Genomic DNA, 22,508 nt, shown 5'->3' on the forward strand with positions numbered 1-22,508 from the left:
CAGGACAACTTGAGCAGAGACGCTGGCGTTCGGTCAACGGGCCGTGGAAGTTACATCATCATCATAACTTAAGAGCTTTGCTCTTGTCGGTGGAGTAATCGCCGATCATTTCTTTCTTGTGTCAGTCTTTCTTCCTCATACGACGCATTTTTTAATTGGCTGAAATAAGTAATTCTAGGTTTCCCTTCTTCTCTTGTCTTTTCAATCCTGCCTTCCAGGATGTTTAGGAAAAAGTTGTATGTCGTATCAGGTGTCCTACATTCACAAACCATGTAATAATACATTTTGATACTGATATTGTACTCGTAAGTCGTGACATAAGGCAACACAGTAAAAAAAAATGAAACACAAATGCAATTTTCGCAGTATTTTATCTCCACACAATCCCTTCAATCCAGTCAATGTACTGCGACACCCTGGCATAAATGCCTGGTTTATTGGAGCGGGCGCAGCCGATGCCGAACGAAGTCACGCCAATCACGTAGTGCAGCGTGCCTTGTCCTGGGACGTTTACACCGGGGATTCTAACTTGGAGAGGGCCGCCGGAATCACCCTGGGGAATGAATGAAAGAAATTACTATTAATTTTGCTATACCCTTGTGGCGGCACCATACAAAATCTGCTTGTTTGCCTCTTCATAAAAGAAAAAAAATTACCTGACACGCGTCGACTCCACCCGCAAGCTTTCCAGCGCAGATCTGTCCCTCCTGCAGACCGCACCATAATCTGCTGCAAAACGGCTTCAGAAGCGTGTCGCAGACGCCAGAGTCGATGATGTCCACTTCTGCTGCCTGCAGCTCTGGAGAGGATTGGAGACCAGCTGCAAAACACCTTGTTACTTTAGAAGTGGGTAAAGTGAATTTTCATCTCTATTTATGAGGTAGTCCAATTGGGAAATTACCTTATTCTTAGATCGCAATATTCTCAACCAACTAAAGTCATTCTCTGTATATGTTCCTATTGGTGATGAGTTTGTTCCTGGTAGCGAGTAATATCATAATAGGTTAGGAGCAGTTATGATGCACATCCTTAGGGGATGCATTATGATAATAACCTGTTACGTAAACTTGAGACGACCTTTTACATTTTAAACTTTTAACACATTAAATACCAACCCACACTCGCTGACTACATAAATTAATACACGTGAATATGAATGCCCTTTTGCGACTTCTTAAATATTAAAGAGCTAAACTCTTACTCGTTCTTCTCAATCATCAAGTAAGGTTAGCTTAAAGTTGCAAAAGATCAAGGTATCGTGCTAAAACACTATTAGCTATACTTTTCACAAATTCGAGGGTCAAGGTACGTTCAAAGCCCTTTATATTTTACTTACTCGTCTCAACCACCCCCCACCCAGTGAGGTTAGCTTTATAACCAAGACTGCTGGTGTCAAAGCTGCCCCAAAGACAAGCAGGCTGGATCAGCTCAGTAAAGTCCGTGATACCATCCACCAGCTCGATGATCGCTATGTCGTGGTACTTCTTCGGTGCGGCGTATTCTGGATGCTTCGTTATTTTTAAGATGGTCATGTCGGTGGGGAGTTGTTGGTTGGAGAACTGTAAGTTGAGAAAGGCTTAAGTAATATCACGGGAATGAAGACGATTTAATTTTTAAATTAATAAAGCTAGACAGGGGTATAGTATTCTCACCACGTCAGCTATGTTCTTGTCTCTAAGGCGTACTATTTTCGGTACCGGGTCTTCGACGGAGGGATCCCTTCCTGAGGTGCGGGAACAGTGTGCTGCAGTCAGTAGGTACTCAATAAATACGAAAATGACAATTTAACATCAAGGAAATAAGTTTAGTCCTTCGACCCCCTTGTAAGGTCTGTTTAAGAGACTCCGAGACTCTTTAGGAGACCAAAGTCTCAATTAAAGGATAACTCACGTTAGACCGGGCCGTGTCCGGGCCGGAGCTTCCGGCGCTTACTTTTTAGGGTTCCGTAGCCAAATGGCAAAAAACGGAACCCTTATAGATTCGTCATGTCTGTCTGTCTGTCTGTCTGTCCGTCTGTCTGTCCGTCTGTCTGTCCGTCCGTATGTCACAGCCACTTTTCTCCGAAACTATAAGAACTATACTGTTGAAACTTGGTAAGTAGATGTATTCTGTGAACCGCATTAAGATTTTCACACAAAAATAGAAAAAAAACAATAAATTTTTGGGGTTCCCCATACTTCGAACTGAAACTCAAAATTTTTTTTTTCATCAAACCCATACGTGTGGGGTATCTATGGATAGGTCTTCAAAAATGATATTGAGGTTTCTAATATCATTTTTTTCTTAACTGAATATTTTGCGCGAGAGACACTTCCAAAGTGGTAAAATGTGTGTCCCCCCCCTGTAACTTCTAAAATAAGAGAATGATAAAACTAAAAAAAATATATGATGTACATTACCATGTAAACTTCCACCGAAAATTAGTTTGAACGAGATCTAGTAAGTAGTTTTTTTTTTATACGTCATAAATCGCCTAAATACGGAACCCTTCATGGGCGAGTCCGACTCGCACTTGGCCGCTTTTTTATAACAGAGGACCGGTGATCACGTGATGCCTTTCATAGAAAACGAAGCTCCGGAAGCTCCGGCCCGGACACGGCCCGGTCTAACGTGAGTCATCCTTAATGCGTCTAATTTTATGCGTTTAACCGTGCAGAGGGCATTGTAAGATTTAATTTAGTTTTGTTTTGGTTCTATTTTAAAATTTAGTTATTGTACTTTAAATACATCTAGTTATTAATAAATGGTATAAATACTTACCTTATGACTGATGAGAGAGCTGCCACATTTGAATATCCATGTTCCACCAGCAGCCGCTTTCCAACCCACTGCTCCCTGAAATATAATAATTTGTTTAACCGGTTAACCCCGGGTTTGTGAATGGTGCAAGTGGCCCTAAGTGTTTACATCACGTCAGCAAGTTGTGTTCGGATGAATTCCATATTTGAATATTATGACGTAAGTTTGCAGTTTGAATTATAATATGTATTCCTTCCACCTTCAATTTAAAATAGTCATGTAGTCAAAATACCTAATTTACTAGCTAACCTAACCTAAAATAGACGCAAGTGTGAGACTTAAATGAGTGTCAACTAGGCAAAGCCGGAGGTTTGTAAACTCACCATGTGTGGATATTCCCCTGGTGTCGTAATATGGCCGCCGATAGCCGCGACAATAGGCGTTTTATTTGGTCGGCTCAGCAGATACTGTGTGCCTGTTGAAAATGTCATAAAATTAAGTTTAATCACGCGCTAGTTATAAACAAAAATAAATAAATTAATAAGTACACAAATTATAGTATATGAATGCACAAACGTATTAAAATGTGGAATCAAAATAATGTGTGGGTAAAAACGGGACCCTATTATTACTACGACTCCACTGTCCGTCTGTCTGTCTGTCTGTCTGTATCATGAATCGTATTTTCACAGATGATGTATTTCTGTTGCCGCTATAAATAACAACAAATACTAAAAAGTACGGAACCCTCGGTGGGCGAGTTCGACTCGCACTTGTTCGGTTTTTTATTTAAATTATTCTAGTGTAAATACTTACACAGGTTATTCCTCTTCTGTATCTCATCTCTAGTTTTCATGTGCCAAATATATTCCTCGCATTCTGAAATGGAATAATTTAACTTATATGTAAGTAATAGTGTTGTGTATCTTGTCCTTCTGTTATAGAAGTTATAATTATATTAACCAATAGGAAATACTGCCTGTCTTAGTTGGGTATATTTAGGAAGCTATTGGATATTGGAATTCACAGTGCAATTATTATTTTTCTTTTCGGTTTTAGGCTAAGTAGGAGTTGTTAAACTTCCATATTTGTATGTTATTCTGAGTCTGTGTTGTTAACCTTAACAAATGTATTTTCTTTCTGTCTTGGATTTGGCTGACTATTCCACTCCGTACAATATTGCCATATTTCTCAAATCGGCCCATCTCTAAATACCTAGTTGCAAATGGCTAAAAAGCAGATGCAACGGCAGATGCCACTGCATTGGCTTTATCAAAAACTTTGCAATTTAAATTACATTTTATTTGCTGGATTAAAAGTTGAGTCTACATATTTTACGTAGCTGCAAAGTTTATAAATATGCAAATATTTTCCATAATGGAAATAACTCATTTGCCATTTTATTCACAAGTTAAATAGAAATATTTGCCGTATCGTACTATTCGTACTACATACTTGTAGGTATCAGTGGCGGGGCCGGGTTGCTCAAACATATTCGTTGGGCAACCCGGAGCGAATTGGGCTTATTTAATCTTCGAGTTTTTAAAAAGTTGGATTACTTTTCTAAATAGAGATAAATCTCTACAGTTTGCGTTCAAACGTATCTGTTACAGCCTTATAATATTATTCTACATAAAGAGTTATATCGCTTTTTGAGATTGATAGATAAGTACCATTACTTTTGCGTAGTCTGACCCGTTAATACTTTTGACTTTAACTATACCTACATATAATACTGTATCTAAGTAGCAGTGTTATTTTGGTTGTGGTTTTCTATTTGTTTTGTATCTCTCTCATGTACGTACAAAACCTTTCTCGTGCCATTTGTAGGAAATCCTTTGATACAATAAAAATAAAACATATTTGAACTTTAAGCTCTAACAAAAGCTTCGAGTATGTAATTTTGTTAGATGCGGGTAGAATCGATAACGCGACATGTCCATAAGGTCGAATGTGCGCTGGTTTCAGGGGCACGTTCGACATTTTGGTGACAAGGCTGTCCTCCCACGGTGCTGGTGAAATAAACCTCAGTTTAAAAAGAAGTTATCTTTGATGACACGGGTTACAATTCGGTAATAGTTACATTCTTGTAAGGTGATGTTTTCTGCAAAATAAACTTGCTGGGGTTTGATGCCAAAAAATAAGTATCGTGTGTGTACATTTTTTAAACCTTTACTTACAAAGTAAATTATATTTTAAAATTGATTAATGATAGAGGTAGATAACATGTGGTTTTATCGCTGAAGAGTGATCTCTCCCAGACAAACTTTTGGGTAGCGGAAACAAATCACCTATCTACTTTACCTTATTTTAGTTTTGAGCAAAATAACTATGAAATACGGACAGGCAGACGGATGGATGGACGGACAGACTGAAATGAAACTATAAGGGTTCCGTTTTTGCCATTTTGGCTACGGAATTATAAAAAAGCTCTAACCTGTGATTGAGAAAGTTCTCATAAAACTTAGCAACAACAACAATGACCTCATTCCACGACTGCCCAAACAAAAACAGTGTATTGTTTTCAGCGTTCATGTTTGTATGTATATATTTTTTTGCAATACCTATTCAGAAGATTAATATCATTTTTCCTAATTCACAATCGAATTGGAAAACCCATTTAACAAACTTTAGCATTCAAATGATTGCGTTTGTCACAAACTCCCACCGAACTCACAACTCACCTTTTTTTTTAATCAACAGCCATTACGCAGCGGCCATAATTTCAATTCAAATTCCTGGACTGTAATATTATTACGACATTAAAAGTTACGGAGCAACAGGTAGAGGTGAGATTTAAATGAATGGGGTCAGGTTATTCCATCTCTAAAGTTTCACGAAATCTGATAGTTTATCTAGAATGCTCTGAGAGTTACAAGTTTCCATTCGCAAGTCGCCATTTAAGTGGGTCATTCGGGTCTTGTAGTCAGAAGAGATCCTTATATAGTTCGTTTGCGTTGGGAATTCAGTAGAATCATCATTTTCCGTAGGTCTAGCAATGCTCATAAACAATCAAATCGTTCTTAACTAGAAAGTATGCCTTCAACTGGTCACTGTAAACTAGACTTTCTAATGAGGAAAGATTTCATTGGTTACGGGCGTGGCTAGGCCGGCGGACTATGGTTTTACCGCATTATTATCACGAGCGAACTAAGTTCTATCTGTGTAAGTAAGTAGACGGTAGATACAAATTAATTATATCATCATCATCGTGTGATTTTAGGCAAAGCTGCCGTTAAATATTATTCCTAATTATGGCTATTAAAAAGCAGTAAGTAATTTTCTACGCTTCTGTTTCTTATGCTTGATTTGATGTGTTTTTTATCAATAATTTTATTAGTCCCACTTACTCGCTTGGCTGATCCTTTTCCCAGGCGCACTGAAGTCCGGAGTGGGTGGATTGTATGGTTGACAAACTTCTGGTTCTGTGGGTTCTGGGTCCGGTTCTGGACTGGAGCTTACGAATGGCTCGTGGCTTATCTGTAAAAAAAAAATCGTAAATAAATTATACAAGCTTTGATGGGTTGTTTTGAATCATTAATTCGAAACAAAATGTGTGTAAGGTTGGAAATAACTTTTCTTATAATTTACATACCTAAGTAAAGTAGGTGCTTACTTATATTATAGAAACGAATCGCAAAAATCGCAAATTCGTATAGGGATGCCTCGCCTTAAACAACACTCACTACACATTTGTTTACTATAAAATACTCACTGCTTTTGTGGTCGTCTCATTTTCGTCAACGAATCCCCACGACCACCTGTAGTCGCCGTCTTGCTGAAAACGATTATTTGTCATTTTTAAATCCACATTCAAATAGCGTAAACCATGATACGTTTTTTTCCTATTTCATTTTTTGATTCAGTTGATTAATTATTATCGGGCGCAACCGAAAATCACATAAACCAACTAAGGCAATTTAATTACCTAAGTTTACTTATCATATTTAACTTACCCTTTTATTTCTTATTATTCTGTCAAAACCCTTATTTGATCTCACCGTTTGCACGTACCACAACACTGCCGAAACAACAAATCATTACAAATAAGTAAAGACAAATGAACACAAAACTCTGAGCATCTTATTACCTGAGCAAATTAAAATAAACTTGAGCATCTTCCTCATCATAACAAATTAAAGGCAATATAATACAAGATAATAACTTTGTTTACGTAAATGTAAGACGTCTTCTCTCAGTTTGTTTTCGCGGTCATCTGGTCAAAAACGTGGACATATCTAGATATTGACACATTTAACTGATTTATTATCAACCTTATTTGATTAGCTTTAAGGTACATCAATGGTCAGTTATTTGTGTTGCTATTAGTACGAGGCTGGCTTGGATACAATTTGCTGACTAATGATAGGCCTTATTGTAAAGAGATATGGTTTAAGAACGATCGGTCTTGTAACCTTACCTTGGCATTTGGTTTTAATGAATGGTACGGTAATGCCCCTAGAACAGATCGCGTGCCGACTAGATGGCACATACCACGAGTTTCAGTTGCGTCACAAGAACTGACGCACTCACTAGTATTTAAAGATATGTCTGCCATTTATATTTACCTAGCCTGTCAATCCGGAACGGAAACTAAGCTTTGTTCAAATTATTACTTCACCGAAAAGCGGTAAATGGTAATATAAATTATTTATTTATTTCTTAGGTACAAATGTGGCTACCTAAATAATAAAAACCAACATAAATAGAGTTTTAGGGATAAACATGAATTATTCTGGTACCTATACAATTATAAGGATATAGCTGAGTAGAGCGGCTTGCTCTGTAATAGGTACAGTTGCCATCAGATATATCGGAACGGCAGAGGTGCTCAAAAATATCTGAACACAATCTCTAACGGCTTGAAAATAGAGGTGTGTTCAGATATTTGCGACCACCTTTGTCGCTTGTTAAAATCAGTATCAATTGTAGCCACTGACTTAATATAAAAGAAATAGACACACAAAGCAGAACAAAAACGTCAAGAAATGTGGATCCCAATGACGTTTCGCACCATTTGCATTGATGATAAAAACGCTTACGTAAATTTTGAGTCAAGATAAATGTTTCGTACAGAAAAGAGCTTAATGTCGTAAGCATTAAGTGTCAAATTTGCAAACATAAGTACCAACACTGTTAAAAAATTTAGTCCGATGGCACTAAACGTAACGTATTTACGTCAAACAACGTCAAACGAGAATAATGAACGAATGGAGTCACTTTGGTACACTTTAATATGTATTACTGTACAGGAAAATATTAAAATTGAAGTAATAAATAAAACAAATTTAATTTAATCGGGAGCTCAAATAAAATTAATTCGTGGTTCAAATTCAAACAAATAAAATTTTTAATTCGTAAGTATACGTCTTTAAATACTAATTTCCTTGAAATAAATTCTACTTATTAAATAACTGTGTATTTAAGATCTACATTTACTCATAGCACGGGTGCACGGGGACATTTAGATACTGATTGGATTTTTTTTATAAAGTCTACCTATACTTTATAAAAAAAAAATCCTGTGGTTGTCACTGTGTTCCGACAGGTTTAGCATTTACAGTTAGTCGATATAAGCCCTTATTGGTGGTGTATATGTCGGAAACAGGGAAATGGGCCAAACACACAAGTGCCGTTTTGCCTTGTTTAAAACTGCATCACCCCTATCTCTTGCTATAATTAAATAGCAGTCCACTTTGCACGTTGCATAGGTTTTCTTGGAAATCTTCAATTTAAACATAATATTATTTCTTATGAATTCCATATAAAAATATAAAAAAATATTGACCTCACATCGACTCAATAGAATTTTGTTCCTTGACATCCCTTCTTTGGTACTAACAAATTAATTTATTCAAAACCATAAAATTACCACCAGATTACATAAATTATGTAATGCTATCCAAAGAACTAACCGAAAGAAATACATTCCATCCTTTTTCCTTGTTTTATCATTGTTATTTTTACATATTTTAACGGCACATTTCGTAATTGTTGACAACTTCACATTTGAGCGTTTCAAACAAGACTAAACGAAAAAGTAATGCATGATCTGTTTTGACATCACTTTTGTGGGGCCATTTTTGGCGGCTGATTGGGTATCCAGTTCTTTATACTATATCAATGATTGTAGCGAATAAAATAACGCGCCAAATGCATCTGCCATCTAGAAACTTATCGCTTCATGATGCGTTGCCGTTGTCTGTTGGAGGCAGTCTGTCAAGTAGTAACTTTATGTATACTTTGTTGTGTTTTTGTGACGTTGACGTTGATACACGTCTTGAGAGGATTTTATCGGCCAAGTGTAGTAAATGTAATGATAACTATTATCATCTTACGTGTACATTTTGTACGTAACGGATATGATTTATTATCATATATTATTCATCATATCATATTATGATGATCGCGATACCCTATGAGACAGCGTTAGAAGTATATCCTCTGTTCCCCGAAATTATGGGTTTGGGTATTCACTGGTAACAGTAATGTCTGAACGGACGATTAAATGGTTGACTTGAATTAAAAGGAATAATATTCGAATGATTTATTTATAACATTTAACCCTAATGCCCCGCATTGACACTGCTGGGATCCCCAGATTTATTTTTTATGCAGCACTGCCTAACTCTACCGCTAGGGTTGGCAAACTCTATCCCCACACGTGGCGTTCGATCCAGTCGCTGTACGCAGCAACCCTAGTATAAACGCCGGGAGCTCCCGCGCGCGCGCACCCGAAGCCGAATGACGTCACTCCGACCACCGAGGTCAATGACCCGACACGCACTTGCAGCGGACCGCCGGAATCCCCCTGGAAAATGGAAATATAGCCTGTTTACGATACAAGTGGGGGAAAGTAGGAAATTCGCACGTGTATTGTACAACAACGTTTTACAAAATATATGGCCCTTTAAACTTTCGACATAGGCACGGAAAGTGCGGGAATGAGCACTTTCCGTACCTATGTCGAAAGTAGCAGTGCAGGAACAGGAACACATCATGGTAACGTATAAAAGCACTAAGAGCAACTATAGAAGGTCAATGTGGCTAATTCCGTCATAGGGACTATTCCGTCTATAAGCGTTTTTCTCTAACAACGAACCAAATTAATAAAATCGACAAAGCAGCGATTGGTTTTAGTTTCAGCATACAAAAGCATGGTTTTTTTCTACGATTGAAAATCAAAGAAATATACGCTCGTGGACGGAATAGTCCCCATGGCGGAATTAGCCACATTGACCTTAGCAAAAAAACCGGCCAAGTGCGAGTCAGACTCGCGCACGGAGGGTTCCGCACCATCAACAAAAAATAGAGCAAAACAAGCAAAAAAACGGTCACCCATCCAAGTACTGACCCCGCCCGACGTTGCTTAACTTCGGTCAAAAATCACGTTTGTTGTATGGGAGCCCCACTTAAATCTTTATTTTATTCTGTTTTTAGTATTTGTTGTTATAGCGGCAACAGAAATACATCATCTGTGAAAATTTCAACTGTCTAGCTATCACGGTTCGTGAGATACAGCCTGGTGACAGACGGACGGACGGACGGACAGCGGAGTCTTAGTAATAGGGTCCCGTTTTTACCCTTTGGGTACGGAACCCTAAAAAATCGAGGCAACTAGGATAGATGCCCTTTTATTTTTTACAAACAAAACACATAACAGAGATAATTGACACTTAGGTGATATTTTGGTTACTATGTACGAGTATACCTATTATGGTCGTTTGACATTAATTAGATAGCATAAGATACAGCGCATGTGGGAATTATCGAGCGTTATAATTTATGCAACTGCTACTCCATTAAGGACACAATTTGCTGACCAGTCGAACCTAAACCTTATTGCAAAGGATTAAGGTATATACTATATACATAATTAATTATAGGTATAGATACCGTAGATAATTGTACCTATCAAAGACTACATATTTGATTGATTGATAATTAATTCCTGATGTGCTTTAATGGCGGCTCATATCTATCAAATTTTGCTAATTGCACTGAATTTGAGAACCAGATTATTCAAACTGTGGTTTTTACATTGTGGTTAGATACATTGTGGTTATTCCGACAAATTGTGGTTATTACAAAATTAGGTAATTATGTTTTTTTTTGTGTGAATATTTTGTGTAGAATAATTTTACGGTTTAGACTTACTTGTTTTAAGTCACTCGCGCGACATGTTTCGGAGAGCCTAGGCGTCGTTGCGCTTTCCTAAACATACATGTGCGTTGTCATGACTTTTCAGTAGACGAAAAAAACTGTTTTAACTCAAAACCATTCGCTGAAATTCTAAATAAATATGAAGAAAATTTGTAAAAAAAATAGGTAGTTTCAATGAATAAGAAATCACTTTAGAAAACCGCAAATTTTAGTATATTTTTAATTTTTTTCACTTTTTGTGCACATGTCAGATTTGTTTAGAGTCAAAAAAGTTATACATGTGCAAGCTAAGCACATATAAGAACATTATTTTAACCAATTTTTAACATTTTGGTTTCATATGTGCTTCAAGTAGTTAAAACAGAATGAATATATATAGATATGAAGTGAAATAAAACAGTGATATAATCGAATAAGCGATATATACATAAAATATTGTCAGAAATAAATCTTCTTATAGTCAAACAAAAAAAAATAACAATTTTGTCAGGTAAATAAATCATATTACCTATGTTTTATAAGTGCGTACATAACTATCATATTCCCCATTAGGAGTTCCATATTCTATAATATAAAATAGTATAGCCTGGAAAACCAGTTTTGCTTAAAATAACTATTTTATTTATTTACTACTTAGAGTATTAGATTGATGTAATCGCTAGGAGCATATATGGGAGGTTTGAAGAGGTTTTCTAATGTAGAGTGAACACTGTCAACCTGCATCATAGTATGGCCTTTTTCAAGAAGCCGCTGCTCTATTTCAATATGTTTGTCAGTTGTAAAACTAAGAAGAGTTGAAGACAAAACTTTGTTCCTGTTTTGATAGCAATATAGCCGTCTGAAATTAGAATAACTTGTTTGAAACCTTGATCAACTTTCGAATTCATAAAATCTATGATACGTCTCGTAAACTGATTAGCCGTTACACCACCATATCGTCAGTCGTAAATATCAACCTGGGGTTCCTCGGCAGTCTCTTTTAAGAAAATGATTTCTCCAGTCTGATCGTCTAGCATACAATTGTCGTCTTGGATCCTTGAATCATTTTGGCTAACTTTAAATATCCCAGTCGTTTCATCTAGCTCCATAGAAGTAAAATTGTTCAAATCACTTAATTGTTGATTTGGTGCAGGAGTTGAAGCAGGGATATTTTCAGTAGTTGTTGCTATCTCGCTTTGGTAACCCAGTAATGATCATAAGAAGATTCTCTGGGCAGAGGTGCGGAGGCAATTGACTGATCTGCGCCAATGAAATAGGAGTCTAATGAAATATCACCAGTTTCCATAAAGGTTATAGAGGGAAGAGATGAATTTGGAATCAAAGAATTGTTTCCTAATGAGAGGCTTATATTTTGGTTAGCCATCCTATCATGAGAGCTGATGGGATTATACACATTTGTCGGAAATATATTGGAAGAAAAATGTGATTCTTGTACTCTATTTATTTTCCCTGTACTCAATCCACAAGAAGTTTTCCTCGCCGTCCTTTATATCTTGAACTCATATTTAGACTATTCCGGTGAGCCTTCTACTTAAAATTACCTACAACCAATACACGAGCTATTAAAGTACCTACGTAGTAAAACTCGAATAATATGCCAGGAAACAGGTGCCAGGAATAGGTATCAAATATAGGTACCTAAATAAGTTAATAAATTACGTATCAGAGGGTTTTCTTAAATTGGAAATCTAACTATAATACGTATTTCCAATTTACGGTGAACCCCACGACAAAATAAACCTCTCATTAAATTAAACACGTACGAAGTTCATACTTCTAGCTATAGCTAGCCGTTATTTTTATTTTCTACAGCGATTTACCTATTTATAACATACCTACAATAAATCAACGCTAATAAATTAATCGATCGATCAATTAATCCAATAAAATAAAGTATCTTCCTACCCACAAAATATAACAGACATCCAACCAGTTGTAAACATAGTTAATCATTGAATAAGACATAAGACCCACGAAATAACGTATCTTCATTAACACGAGTTTATTATAGTGTTTTATTAATGAAAGTAGGAAATTTTACCTGTAACTTCACAATTTTCCGTAATTTTGCACTTATTTTACACAACACAACCTTAATTGAACTCAACGTACCGACAGAATGCATAAAGGAAAAAAAAGTGACATGTGCAGACCAGACCTGATATGTGTGATTTACCTGATTTAATAAAAACGGATATGCGTCTCGTAGACACTTATACGGTTTTTAAATGAACCTAAATCACATATAATCATTGTAATCTCCGTTTCTATTACGATTTTCCACATGTTTGTTTTTGCAACAGACGCGGCTTTCGAAATTATTAACGAATCGCAAATAAAAAAAAAATCGAAAAAATGCACATATATGTTTTGGAAAGCGCAACGACGCTAGGTCTCCTTTCTCAAGCACTAACAGTGCGAGCAGCGTTCACGACGGCGGTGTAATGTATGTATGTCTCACAACAGTTTAAATTCGATAATATTTTTTGTTGTTACGAATTTTCCTTCATTGCAATGAAAAGATCTTTGAATGAAACTGAGTTGATCCCAATATAATTTAAGGAACAAATCACACATGAGCTACGTTATTGTTACAGTTACAAAAAATTGATAAATATTTCCACCGTGTTCCATATTTTATTATATTTTCTATTTTGGTGTCTCACTTAAATTACACATACTTACACTATTATATTGATACTACTTATACCTACACGGATTAATAAGAATGATTAGATGCTATTTTTCATTTCAAACTTCGAAAGCATACGGTCCGTATTCGTCGATCATTGGATAAAATAATAAACCTCACAATCCACGATTTGCATGATCGCCAGGATTTATCGTAATATTTTTATCGCAAAAATTTACATCAAAACAAACGGACGGCATTAAATAAAATGAAATCCAGGTGGAGAGATAAACGTTTAATGCTTTCCTTTAAAAAACAACATAAGTCCAATATATTTTACAAGTTTAAAATACCTTTTAGTACGTTAAATCGTTCACATGCCTCGAAATGGCGAGACTTTCAATGCTTTTTAATCGGTTTCAGCCCTGTGGAAACGTTTAACCTAATTAAATGGTTTCCATTCGTAGCCTCATTTAAACACACTCCGAAGTTTGGGGTTTGTGTAAGCCAGCATTGGTTTTAATAGAGTGCGATGTGGAACAGAAAATAAACATTTAGCATACGGCGGCCATTCCACTGGGGCGGAGATGAGAGGAGACGAGCGTTGGTTGTAAACCAATGCTATGGGTGATTTCCGCACGTCACCCCTCATCTCCGCCTCAGTGGAAATGCAGCCTAACATTACGTCTACGCCAAGTACCTATTACGTACGCCAACATCGCCAAGTATGAGCATGTCTACGATAAGTTAGCACCGACTTGGCACGAATGACAGTGACTCTTTATTATCCCCATAAAAATGAGTAAAATATGTATAGACATATTTTACTACGCTTACGATAGCGTAAGCGTATCTAAAGCGTAAGTATGAACATGATGGGGCGATGATATCCGGAAGGCAGCAGGCAGCGACTGGAGGAGGAGAGCGGATGAAAGAGCTTATAGTGGCGTGCCATGGGAGAGGTTAAGTACATATATCCATCAGTGGACGGACATAGGCTGATGATGCATGCATATGATAATGATACCTGGCAAGTGTCAACTCCTCCTCCGAGTTTTCCAGCGCAGACCTGGGTTTGGTCTAATCCACACCAATTTCGGTTGCAATAGCGGCGGAGCAGCCCGTCGCAGGTGGTGGACTCTATGATGTCCACCTCAGCCGTTTGTAGGTTCGGGGATGAATCGCGACCACCTAAACATATAAAGCTGGACATATTCTAACGATGTATTTGATGTTTGCTAGCCATATTTCGGTGAATAATAACATATTGCAAAACAGGCTAGTAACTATAATAAGGCCTTACTTCTCTGGATTAAAAAATCAGATGACAGTCTCTTACCTAACATAATTTTCTGATATATTGCTAACAAAACATGCTGGATAATTGTTTCTGTCGACGATCCAATTTCTGGATAGGGAGGGATTTGCTATCATTTAAAATGTTGAATTTTTATTTAGTAGCCAATTCTTCGTTAAGCAGACAGATCTACAAGCAAGCTGAGAACTTGAGTTCTTTGAACAACTGAAGTAGGGCAATGTCATTATACTTGCGAGAATGAGGCAGGGTACACAGTGACTCATAAAGTACCTGACACCACAACTCCCCAGCCAGTAACAGTGGCACCGACAATGGCGCTTGTATTGAACGAGGTCCACAAGCAAGTTGGCTGTGTGTGTCTGGAGAACTGGACCTCTCTGGACAACTGCAGTAGAGCTATGTCGTTGTACTTGCGAGGGGGAGAGTAGGAGGGGTGGACGATGATTCTAGTGATTAGCGCATCGTGGGGTTCATGCTGAAAGTAAAATATTTACTCATTGATCAGAAGGACTTAAATAAAGTTGAGTATGATCAGTATGATGAGCTGTCTGTCTGTGTTTGTTGATATTGGTTAAGTTGTTGCAAATTACCTGCTTACATCTTTTTTCGTATTATATATATATATTATAATGCCGCTTAATATTGGCGTAATTAGTTTAACATTACTTAACTGCTCTCAGGCTCTAACTCTGGCTCAGAAACTGTTTTCTATGCACAACTTTTATTATAAACATACAACAACTTTTATTATTATAGGTACTAAGTGATCTAGCCATCAGAACAAATGAATTTTAATTACAGCATCCAGTAGATTCCTGGCTCCCAACCTCACGATCTTCGGAGCCGCCTCAGCCACAGTAGGATCTCGCGATGACTTGGTGCAATGTGCAGCTGACAGCACAAATCGGGGGCTGATCAGAGCCCCTCCGCATTTGAAGATCCAAGTACCTTCGACAGCTCTCCAGCCTAGGGCTCCCTGAAAAATAGGCGGGCTAACTTTCGAGTGCTATGTTAAATATCATTATAACTGTTAGTTCTCCGAATAAATAATAAAACTGCGATCGATGTAAATAAAAGCATTGTCCATTGGTCTCTATTGGAAACCTGGGATGGCAAACTAATTCTTCTCAAATGACAGTAACACGCATAATTAACGAACTAATGAACTTTAAATATGGCGGCGGCAGGCTTCATATTATAGAGAAACTTTTCATACAAACAACTTTTAAGGAGCAGTGATGAAGTTTACAGACTACAAGAAGATATACGGTCAGGGAAACTAGCCAAGATGACAATGATTGATAGAAAACTCCAATCGAAACTTGACCAATGTATATCAGAAATAGTCACGTAACTTTTCGTAGGATCTGTCGTCCCGGTACATTTTTTCTATTCGTCTGTGGTGTTTGTCGATGTACGATTGTTATCTTGGCTAGGCCCCCAGTACAGGAAGATTAGATAGATTCACCATGTGAGGGTATTCCCCAGCAAGAGCTCGGCGGCCACCGACGACTAGGTTCCGAAACGAGCGTAAACCAGCCCTTCTTCTCCTGTAGGCCAAACCTGAAACCATAAAACCCCTTTTTATAACATAACCTATTTAACGATAGATTTATTTGAGTTACGGAAGTATATATTAAAGTTGCTAAACGTAAAAAACACCTTTAGTTTTGCTAGAGAGCCGAATGACAAGGAAAAAAACTTACATGCCTTTTCCCTTTGATCTCTCTCATCTTGGTCTTGCATTTGCCAAGCATATTCGTAGCATTCTGAAATTATGACAAACTAACCATTATTACTCGAAATAAGTTATTTTTTACAGTTTAATATTAGCTGTAGAAGTGTCTTAGGTATAAAATAAATCGTGAAGAAATAGTCGTCAAATACTCTTGGGGCCCGATTCGGATTTTAAACTAGATATCTATTAGACATCACCAAGATACGACAATGATATTTTTAAGATCTAGCCTGTCAAATTTGACATTTCCGCGATTCGGGAGATACTTGTTATATATGTAATATAGGGTAGACTTAAGTTTACATGCGCCGATTAGAGGGTGGTTAAACATATTGGTATGTCAGTTCCGAAATACACGCGATTGAGCTAGCTCGGTGTTTCATTGCTGCTCCTGGACATACCTTCCTGAAGGACCCTTCCAGTACCTAGTTACCTACATAATAATCTGGCGACGAGTCGTGATCGAATCAGCGAGTGCGCGAACGTGGTTGAGTGATATCTTGTGCGAACAGAATGGCAAAAATGCCGGTGGGCAAGATGGACGCGTTTGATCGGCACAAGGATAATTGGGCGTCGTATATAGACAGGCTGGAGCAGTATTTTATAGTAAACGATGTGCAAGATGACCGCAAAGTACCATTATTAATTACCGCGATGGGAGCAGATAGCTACGATTTATTAGTGACCTTGTGTACCCCAACTAAGCCATCAGAAAAAACCTACAATGAACTTGTCAAACTTATGTCAAATCATCTGCAGCCGCGGCCGAGTGTTTTAGCGGAAAGATATAAGTTTCGTCAACGCAAGCAGTCGAAAAATGAATCTATAGCGGATTTTATAGCGGACTTGCAAAAGTTAACTAAATATTGCGATTTTGGTACGTGGTTGGATGACAGCTTGCGAGATCAATTTGTATGCGGATTGTATAGTGAGACTATTCGTCTGCGATTATTTACGGAAAAAGACCTGAAGTTTGCTAAGGCTAAGGGATTGGCGATAGCGATGGAGGCAGCGGAGGTTAATGCGGCAGCGGTAGAAAGTCGAGGTCGGTCATCAGCAAATGACGCCACGGCGCCATGTTTTTCTATAAGCAACGACAAACATTCCAGTTTCAAGACGCCATTACGGAACAACCGAAGTTATCCGAAACGCGACGAGCAAACCAAAGTAGTTAGCAACGAAGTTAACCGATGGAGGCCGAACGGACAGCGGCCGAACAATAGTTACCGGGGACCGGTGACGTCGAGATCAGCTGACGGTAACCGCGCGCAATTAGGACAAGGACACGGGACGTGCTCAGCGTGTGGAGGTGCGCATGCGGCTCAGACGTGCAAATTTCGACTTTATGTATGCCGTGTTTGTAATCAAGACGGACACTTGAAAAAAATGTGCCCCAGGTTGACAAAGGTTAACTACGTGGAGGATGAGTATTCGGAAGACGAAACATATGACTTAGAGGTAAATCTTTCATTTGTTAAAGAAGATAATTTCAGTAAATATAAACCGTATTATGTGACCCTCAATGTAAACAATCACGATATTAAGATGGAGATTGACACGGGTAGTGCTATAAGTTGTATTAGTCCAAACGTTTATGAAAAATATTTTTCTAATTGTGAGCTAAAACCGGGTCATCTAATATTGAGATATTATTCGGGGGAGAAAGTTCGTCCGTTAGGTAGATTGAAGCCACTAATTAAGTATAAGGATCGCTCAATGCCGCTCGATTTGTTTGTTATAGAGGATGGTAAAACTAATTTACTAGGCAGGCAATGGTTAGTTGAGTTAGGAATTATTAGGGGTTTGTTCGAGTCAGACTCGATTAATTATGTAAAAACATCGAAAGACTTTAATCTGTCAAATTTCAGTTCCAGGTTTAAGAATGTGTTCTCGGAGGGCCTGGGGAGGTACAACGGCGGGCTAGTGTCACTGCGAGTGCGGCCGGACGCGCATCCCGTGTTCCTGCGCGCGCGCCCCCTGGCGTACGCGCTGCGCGAGCCGGTGGAGCGCGAGCTGGAGCGGCTGGAGCGCGACGGCGTCATCACGCCCGTCGAGACCTCCGAGTGGGCGACACCTATCGTACCGGTGGTCAAGTCTGACGGAACTATACGCATCTGCGGAGATTACAAGATAAGTCTTAATAAACATTTAGATGTGGACCGTTTTCCTTTGCCTAGGGTCGAGGATTTGTTTACAAAGTTGCATGGAGGTGTAAAATTTAGCAAAATTGACCTCTCTCAAGCATATGCGCAATTGGTGCTAGACGATACGGCCAAATACACTGTGATTAATACGCACAAAGGTTTATTTAAATACAACCGGTTGATTTACGGTTTATCCTCGAGTCCAGGCATTTTCCAAAGGATTCTAGAACAGATGTTTGCAGATTTGCCGAAAGTGGGTGTGTTCCTAGATGATGTAGTCATCACGGGCGTAAATGACAAGGAACACATAGAAAACCTATATAAGGTGTTTGAGAGGCTGGAAAAATACGGGTTAAAGATTAAAAAAGATAAATGTTCTTTCCTGGCCAATTCAATTACCTATTTAGGTTATGTAGTTGATAAAGAAGGACTCCACACCTGTCCCAAGAAGGTTAGGGATATTTTGAATGTAACAACGCCTAGTAACGTGTCCGAGTTACGTTCTTTTCTTGAAATGGCGATGTACTATGCGAAATTTGTGAGAAATATTAGCACAATACTGACACCCCTATATGAGTTGCTAAAGAAAAATGTTAAATTTGAATGGGTTCAATCTTGTCAGGAGGCTTTTAATAAGGTCAAACGATTGTTGGCTTCCAGTGAGGTGCTGGCCCACTACTCGCCAGACCTCCCGCTGATTCTGACGACAGATGCGAGCAGCGTGGGCGTGGCCGCCGTGATATCACATGCATGGCCGGATGGTACGGAGCGCCCCATAGCCTACGCTTCGAGAGTATTGAACAGCGCGGAGAAGGCATACTCACAGATAGAAAAAGAGGGCCTTGCCATTATTTATGGAGTAAAGAAATTCCACCAATATTTGTACGGCCGCAAATTCGTTTTGAGGACCGACCACAAGCCTTTGGTGACGATATTCGGAGACAAAGCCGGGATACCGGTGATGGCGGCCAGTCGCATGCAAAGATGGGCAATTATTTTAGGAGGCTATCAATATGATATTGAGTATGTGCACACTACTAAAAATGGAGCTGACGCCCTCTCCCGACTACCGCCGCACAGACCCGATAGTAATCAGACCAGTGAGGAAATAACGTATCTGAATTTCGTACAAAACTTTTTGCCCATTACTAGCCAGGACGTCCAGAAAGCGACGGAGAAAAATTTAATTTTAAGGCAAGTACTTACATACATTAGAGGAGGGTGGCCAGCATCTTGTACTAGCGAGGAATCAAACCATTTTTCTCCAGAAGGCAGGAACTGTATGTCGAAGGTGGCTGTGTAATGTGGGGTTATCGCATGGTCATTCCAGAAGACGTAAGAGCCTATATTTTAAAGGAATTACACAGCAGTCACCAAGGTATGGTCAAGATGAAGAGTGTGGCTCGTAGTTTCGTTTGGTGGCCAAATATTGATCGTGATATAGAAGCGATGAGTCGAAACTGCGCTATATGCGCTGTGGAGGCTTCTGCACCACCCCGAGTTAAATCTCAACCCTGGCCGTACTATTCGGAGCCCTGGAGCAGGCTTCATGTGGACTTTCTGGGACCTTATGAAGGTAGAACTTTTTTTATTTTGATCGACTCAACCACCAAATGGATTGAGGCTTTCCTAATGACCAGGACAACGGCAAAGGCAGTAATTAAGGTGTTACGGGAGACTTTCGCGAGGTTCGGACTGCCAAAGGAGGTCGTGTCAGATAACGGGCCGCCGTTCACAAGTCAAGAGATGGATGAATTTATGAGATTAAATGGAATAACACATACATTTACAGCGCCATACCACCCAGCATCCAATGGGGCCGCAGAAGGTGCAGTTAAATTGTGTAAAAGAGCTATAAAAAAAGCTATAAGAGAAAATCAAGACGTAGAGGAAACATTACAAACTTACTTACTGAATTACCGTAACTGTGAGCAAGGTACCACGGGAGAAACTCCGGCTATGTTACTACAGAAACGACCGCTTCGTTCTAGATTGGACCAATTAAAGCCTACCAGTGCAGTAGAAAAGAGAGTACATCGCGCTCAACAGAAACAGATCGAATCAGCAGGAGGTATTCTACCTAAACAAATGAGCGAAGGGGACCCAGTATGGATTCAAGAATTTAACGCGAGGGATAAGTGGGTACCGGGAACAGTATCAAAAGTAACGGGTTCTCGTAATTTCGTAGTGACAAAGGAAAACGGTACCACATGTAGTAGACACTTAGATCAATTAAAGTCGCGAATAGTGTATTGTTGGCCAAGCTCGATTCCGTCAGATAGCACCCCGCAGGTGTCACCCGACGTCGCGTCGGTGCCGCCGCCGCGCTCCCCGGCCGCACCCGCGCCCGCCCCCGCGGGGCCCGCGCCGCCGCCGGCGCCCGCGCCCGCGCCCGCGCCGCTAGCGCCGCCTGCCGAGCCCGCATTGACACTAGCCCCGGCCCCAGACTTGAAACGCATTAGGAAACCACCTGTACGTTTTGGTTTCGAAATAGATTAAATTAAATATCCTGGTTAATATTTCATAATTATTGTTTACTTTGTTTTTCTTTATATACCTAATAGATACCTATTTAGTTAGTAGTACATACGTAAGTAAATGAGACAAACTTATTACATGTGTTGTTAAAATGTAATTCTTTGCTCTTAAGTAGTTACCACTCTTAACTATATTGTTTTCATAGGTTAATTGTTATGTTACCTCTAATAGTTAAGATTGTTAGTATAAATTAAGAAGGGGGGTGTTATATATGTAATATAGGGTAGACTTAAGTTTACATGCGCCGATTAGAGGGTGGTTAAACATATTGTATGTCAGTTCCGAAATACACGCGATTGAGCTAGCTCGGTGTTTCATTGCTGCTCCTGGACATACCTTCCTGAAGGACCCTTCCAGTACCTAGTTACCTACATAATAATACTCTTGAACGATTTCCACAATGTCTAAAACGCCTCGTTATGTAAGTATTTTTAGATCTCAAAACGATGTTGAAACGATCTTACTACGATAATTTAACGTAAAAGTGACATTGGTTGCCCGAATTGAGCTGCAAAAGATATCTAGTTGAAATCTAAACTACTGGGTATCTAGTACATATCGTATCGTTCTCTTCTCTAGACCGGATCTTGTTTTCCGAATACCGCGGTTGGAAAATCTCAGTGCTACAAAACTAGCTTCTCAAACGTACTAACAGTATTCAGTTAGCGTTGTCCATTCCGTCTTTGCATCTTTTTAAATTGACAACGCTTTGAAAACGTTACGTATTGAAAGTGTTATTTTGCTAGTGAAATATACTTTTAGGGTTTCTAGATCTAACTAAATCCAACTAGATTGATGAGTTAAATTACCTACAGTTAAAACATGCTTCTATAAACTACATTTTAGTAGAAACTTATGTAATGTAAATTCAACTCTATTTTATTAAAGATATGTGAAAAAATTAAGAAGAATTTGCTCTAAGAACGATTTAAATATGTACTCACTAGTTTCGCTGATCCGTCGTCCCGGCTGGTAGAAATCAGGCATAGCCGAGATGTACGGTAGGCATGCGGCCGCTTCATCGTCGGCTGGCGTGGTCGTGGTGGACACCAGCTGACTCTGAAACATCGGATCCCTTTGTTTGACATAATGATTGAAAGTCATAATGTAATGATTGTCAGATTATCATTAGTCACAATTCTGAAACTGTTTTCAGGAATTTCCTAAAGTCATCCTATACATAGGTTAGGTTAGGTCTGTTATATGGCAGTTCTGAAAAGTTACGCGGTTCTGAGA

At 38.8% G+C, this 22,508-nt stretch overlaps 2 protein-coding genes across 2 annotated transcripts; one reads left to right on the top strand and one right to left on the bottom strand.

Moving 5' to 3' along the window:
• Positions 1-361: 361 nt before the first annotated feature.
• Positions 362-22,304, bottom strand: LOC134656522 (uncharacterized). Its single transcript, XM_063512082.1, has 18 exons — positions 22,217-22,304; positions 16,559-16,621; positions 16,321-16,415; positions 15,652-15,828; positions 15,123-15,327; positions 14,562-14,725; positions 9,394-9,550; positions 6,830-6,871; positions 6,696-6,760; positions 6,455-6,517; positions 6,090-6,219; positions 3,556-3,618; positions 3,123-3,214; positions 2,761-2,835; positions 1,653-1,760; positions 1,337-1,559; positions 657-820; positions 362-553 (listed from the first exon to the last, which is right to left on the bottom strand). Exons 1-18 carry the CDS (start codon positions 22,257-22,259, stop codon positions 371-373), a joined length of 2,112 nt encoding a protein of 703 aa, XP_063368152.1. The 5' UTR covers positions 22,260-22,304; the 3' UTR covers positions 362-370.
• On the top strand, positions 16,908-18,599 carry LOC134656445 (uncharacterized). Its single transcript, XM_063511976.1, has 2 exons — positions 16,908-18,048; positions 18,459-18,599. Exons 1-2 carry the CDS (start codon positions 17,104-17,106, stop codon positions 18,468-18,470), a joined length of 957 nt encoding a protein of 318 aa, XP_063368046.1. The 5' UTR covers positions 16,908-17,103; the 3' UTR covers positions 18,471-18,599.
• Positions 22,305-22,508: the final 204 nt, after the last annotated feature.

This window comes from Cydia amplana, chromosome 18 (genome assembly GCF_948474715.1).
Source record: "Cydia amplana chromosome 18, ilCydAmpl1.1, whole genome shotgun sequence".
NCBI classification, from domain to species: Eukaryota; Metazoa; Arthropoda; class Insecta; order Lepidoptera; family Tortricidae; genus Cydia; species Cydia amplana.

Coding starts and splice junctions, on each gene's coding strand:
- LOC134656445 (XM_063511976.1), top strand. CDS start 17,104: ATGGCAAAAATGCCGGTGGGCAAGATGGACGCGTTTGATCGGCACAAG.
- LOC134656522 (XM_063512082.1), bottom strand. CDS start 22,259: ATGCCTGATTTCTACCAGCCGGGACGACGGATCAGCGAAACTA. Junction 16,622..22,216: donor ACGACGGATCAGCGAAACTA/GTGAGTACATAT, acceptor TCATAATTTCAG/AATGCTACGAATATGCTTGG. Junction 6,761..6,829: donor GTTTATTTTAATTTGCTCAG/GTAATAAGATGC, acceptor TTGTTTCGGCAG/TGTTGTGGTACGTGCAAACG.